The sequence below is a fragment of the Thalassophryne amazonica genome, chromosome 10 (genome assembly GCF_902500255.1).
Source record: "Thalassophryne amazonica chromosome 10, fThaAma1.1, whole genome shotgun sequence".
In the NCBI taxonomy this organism is placed as follows: domain Eukaryota; kingdom Metazoa; phylum Chordata; class Actinopteri; order Batrachoidiformes; family Batrachoididae; genus Thalassophryne; species Thalassophryne amazonica.
Genome location: NC_047112.1, coordinates 85,002,575 through 85,005,187, shown reverse-complemented (window position 1 = coordinate 85,005,187; position 2,613 = coordinate 85,002,575). Strand labels below are relative to the sequence as shown.

Sequence of the window (2,613 nt, the reverse complement as noted above, 5' to 3'; positions counted from 1 at the left end):
GTGTCTCTCTGATGATGACATGATGACGGTTTTCAAGTTGAGGGTCAGCACAAAGTTAGAGCTTCCTGCACATCACACTTTGCTACTTTTTTAAATGTACTGTACAAAGAAATGTGACAAGGCAGACAGTCCAGATCTTCACTTTGAGATGGATGGAGTGATGGATGAAGTTTATGTTTGGTGTGAGTGTTATATCTAGTAGTAGCTCTTATAATAAGTTAGAAGTTCTTGTGCCATTTGTGGTGGTGTGGGTGGGAGTTGTGGGTTATTTCTTTGCGACGGAGGTGCTCAGCTAGAAACACACCTCCCGTGTGCAGAGAAGCACAGTCTTTCCATCTGCCGGACGTATTGCACCATGAGCTGCGAGCAGAACTATCCGTTCCCACAGGTGTTTCTCGTGGATGAAGATGGAGGGCCACAGCCTCCAAGTCTGGTGCCCTGCTGGTCCTTCCCACCAGCCCAGGATGAGCGGAGGAGAAAGAGAAAGAGCGTGGGCTTCTTTGGAGTCAGTCACAGTCTGGCCGTGGTTGTCCTCTTCTTGTTTCTGCTGGTGTTTGCAGCCCTGGGATTTGGAGCCCTGCTGATACAAAACATGCAAAACGAACTGCATGACATAAGAAATGTAAGAAGCCACTGGGTGAGATGGATCAAGAGGTGTATGCAGTGTGCAAGAATGAAGATGCAGCAGGATGTTCTGAAATTAATGTAGCAGGTCATGAATGACGTGCTTATTTCAACTTAGCTATTTCAAATTTCAACTGAATTAATGCCACAAGACTTCTCTAGTTAAGTTAAAATAACTGTAAAACCGTTGAGCTGAATATTTAGAACTTTTCAAAGTTGAGTCAAACAGAAATATGTGGACATCATGAAACGGGGCTGTAATGATCTCCAGACTTACTATGATCGCATGATATAGGGGATTTAATAGAAGCAGATCAAAAGGTAGTATTAATATTTCAAGAAAAGATGTCTGCTGATGCTAAAAGATGTCTGCAAAAGATGTTGCAATCTGCAAACTTTTTTAATGCAAAGCTACAGATTGTCAATATTTCATTCCGTCTCTGCAGGCGTGTGAAGCGTTAATGTGTCGTGCGGCTGCGCTGACATTTAAAAACTGCAAACCATAAAGTCAGTCATTCTTTCTGTGGTCACACGTCCAGCTCGACAGGATATCCTCTCTTTCTTTCTCAGCCTGTTCTGAGAGTTAGTTTTTTTTTTTTCCTTGTATGATGTGGTAATGTGATTTGTCTTTCTATCTCACCAGAGGACGAATGTCGAGGAGGAGCATCACTCAGCGCAGAAGCAAATTGGTAAGCATTTTGTTATTCAAAATATTCATACAGCAATGTTTTTGCAAGAGAGGTAATGTTCCAGAATATCAGAAAATAAGATTATGTGACTAATTTTAGGTTTCCATATGCCTGAGAAGAATGACATCGACACATACACCAGACCTGCAGCGCACGTTATTGGTAAGTATTTCTCACACATTTAATTTAAGGCATGAATGCATCTCCATATAACTGAATCGGGCGGTATCCTCTCCTGTCATTCAGGCCGTATTCATAAAGACGCATCCCATAAGACCTTGCGATGGGAGCCCCGGGTGGGCCGGGCATTCACGGCTGGGGGTGTGGCTTACCGGCCAGAAGATGGCGCCCTGCAAATCAATGAGACGGGGTTGTACCACATCTACTCACGGGTGGAGCTGATCTTCAAGCAGTGTTCCCCTACAGCTTCATTTGTTCACTCTGTGTTTGTACGGAGAGCGGGGAACCCTTCATCTTTGATCCTGATGGAGGCTCACAGAGCCAGATTCTGCTCTCAGCAGCAGGCGCACATCTGGACATCGGAGAGCTACCTGGGCTCAGCCCTGCCGCTCCAGAAACTGGACAGAGTATTTGTGAATGTGTCCCATCCACTTTATCTCAGTCATGGACATTATTCTAACTTTTTTGGTCTTTACAAGATCTAACAATTAATGGAGTTTATTTTTTGTTGTTGTTGTTGTTGTTTTTGTTTTTTTGTTTGTTTGTTTTTTGGTCTTGTGAGTAATTTTCTTGAATGAATGTAAAGAATCGGAGTTAGGATCTTTGTCATCCGTGTGTAAAAGGACGTCTATGAGGCAGGACTAGTGACTGCGCTGCTACTGGGCGGTGACCTGATGAAAAGCATTATGACATCATGACTCGTACACAGAAACAGTTCTTGTGCCTTCAGCTGATCATTCCAGTTAACACTAAGCTGCTGGTTTTATTGTATCATTTTTAAGTATTTATTCAGGTGTCGGTCCATCACTGCGGATGTGTAAATGTGTGCTTATGCAAAAAATTAAGTAAATAAAAAAATTATTTTCTATTGGTGCATGCAGAGATCTGGTCTGGTAAGAGGTCTCATTTGGAGCTTTGGAAATGTTTCTGCTGTCTGTCTCTCAGTGAACACCCACATATGTTTGTCTTTGTGATCACTGGAACATATGCAGATAAAGACACCAACTCACAAAGTGGTTTTGGCCAAGGAAAGAGTGATAAATATCACTCACCTTCTTGTCTCTAAAAAATACATTTCTGGAGGTGTAGGATAGTGGAACTTATTTAAATAACTAATTTA

At 42.4% G+C, this 2,613-nt stretch overlaps 1 protein-coding gene across 1 annotated transcript; it reads left to right on the top strand.

Annotated features, from left to right (window-relative positions):
* The first annotated feature begins 209 nt into the window (after positions 1-209).
* On the top strand, positions 210-2,328 carry faslg (Fas ligand (TNF superfamily, member 6)). The gene is made up of 4 exons (XM_034180854.1): positions 210-622; positions 1,268-1,313; positions 1,413-1,475; positions 1,560-2,328. Exons 1-4 carry the CDS (start codon positions 356-358, stop codon positions 1,976-1,978), a joined length of 795 nt encoding a protein of 264 aa, XP_034036745.1. The 5' UTR covers positions 210-355; the 3' UTR covers positions 1,979-2,328.
* Positions 2,329-2,613: the final 285 nt, after the last annotated feature.

Bases quoted from the DNA above. Each gene is read 5' to 3' on its own strand.
- faslg (XM_034180854.1), top strand. From the start codon at position 356: ATGAGCTGCGAGCAGAACTATCCGTTCCCACAGGTGTTTCTCGTGGAT. The intron at 623-1,267 runs GTAAGAAGCCAC...CTATCTCACCAG, and splicing joins AACTGCATGACATAAGAAAT to AGGACGAATGTCGAGGAGGA. The intron at 1,314-1,412 runs GTAAGCATTTTG...GACTAATTTTAG, and splicing joins CTCAGCGCAGAAGCAAATTG to GTTTCCATATGCCTGAGAAG.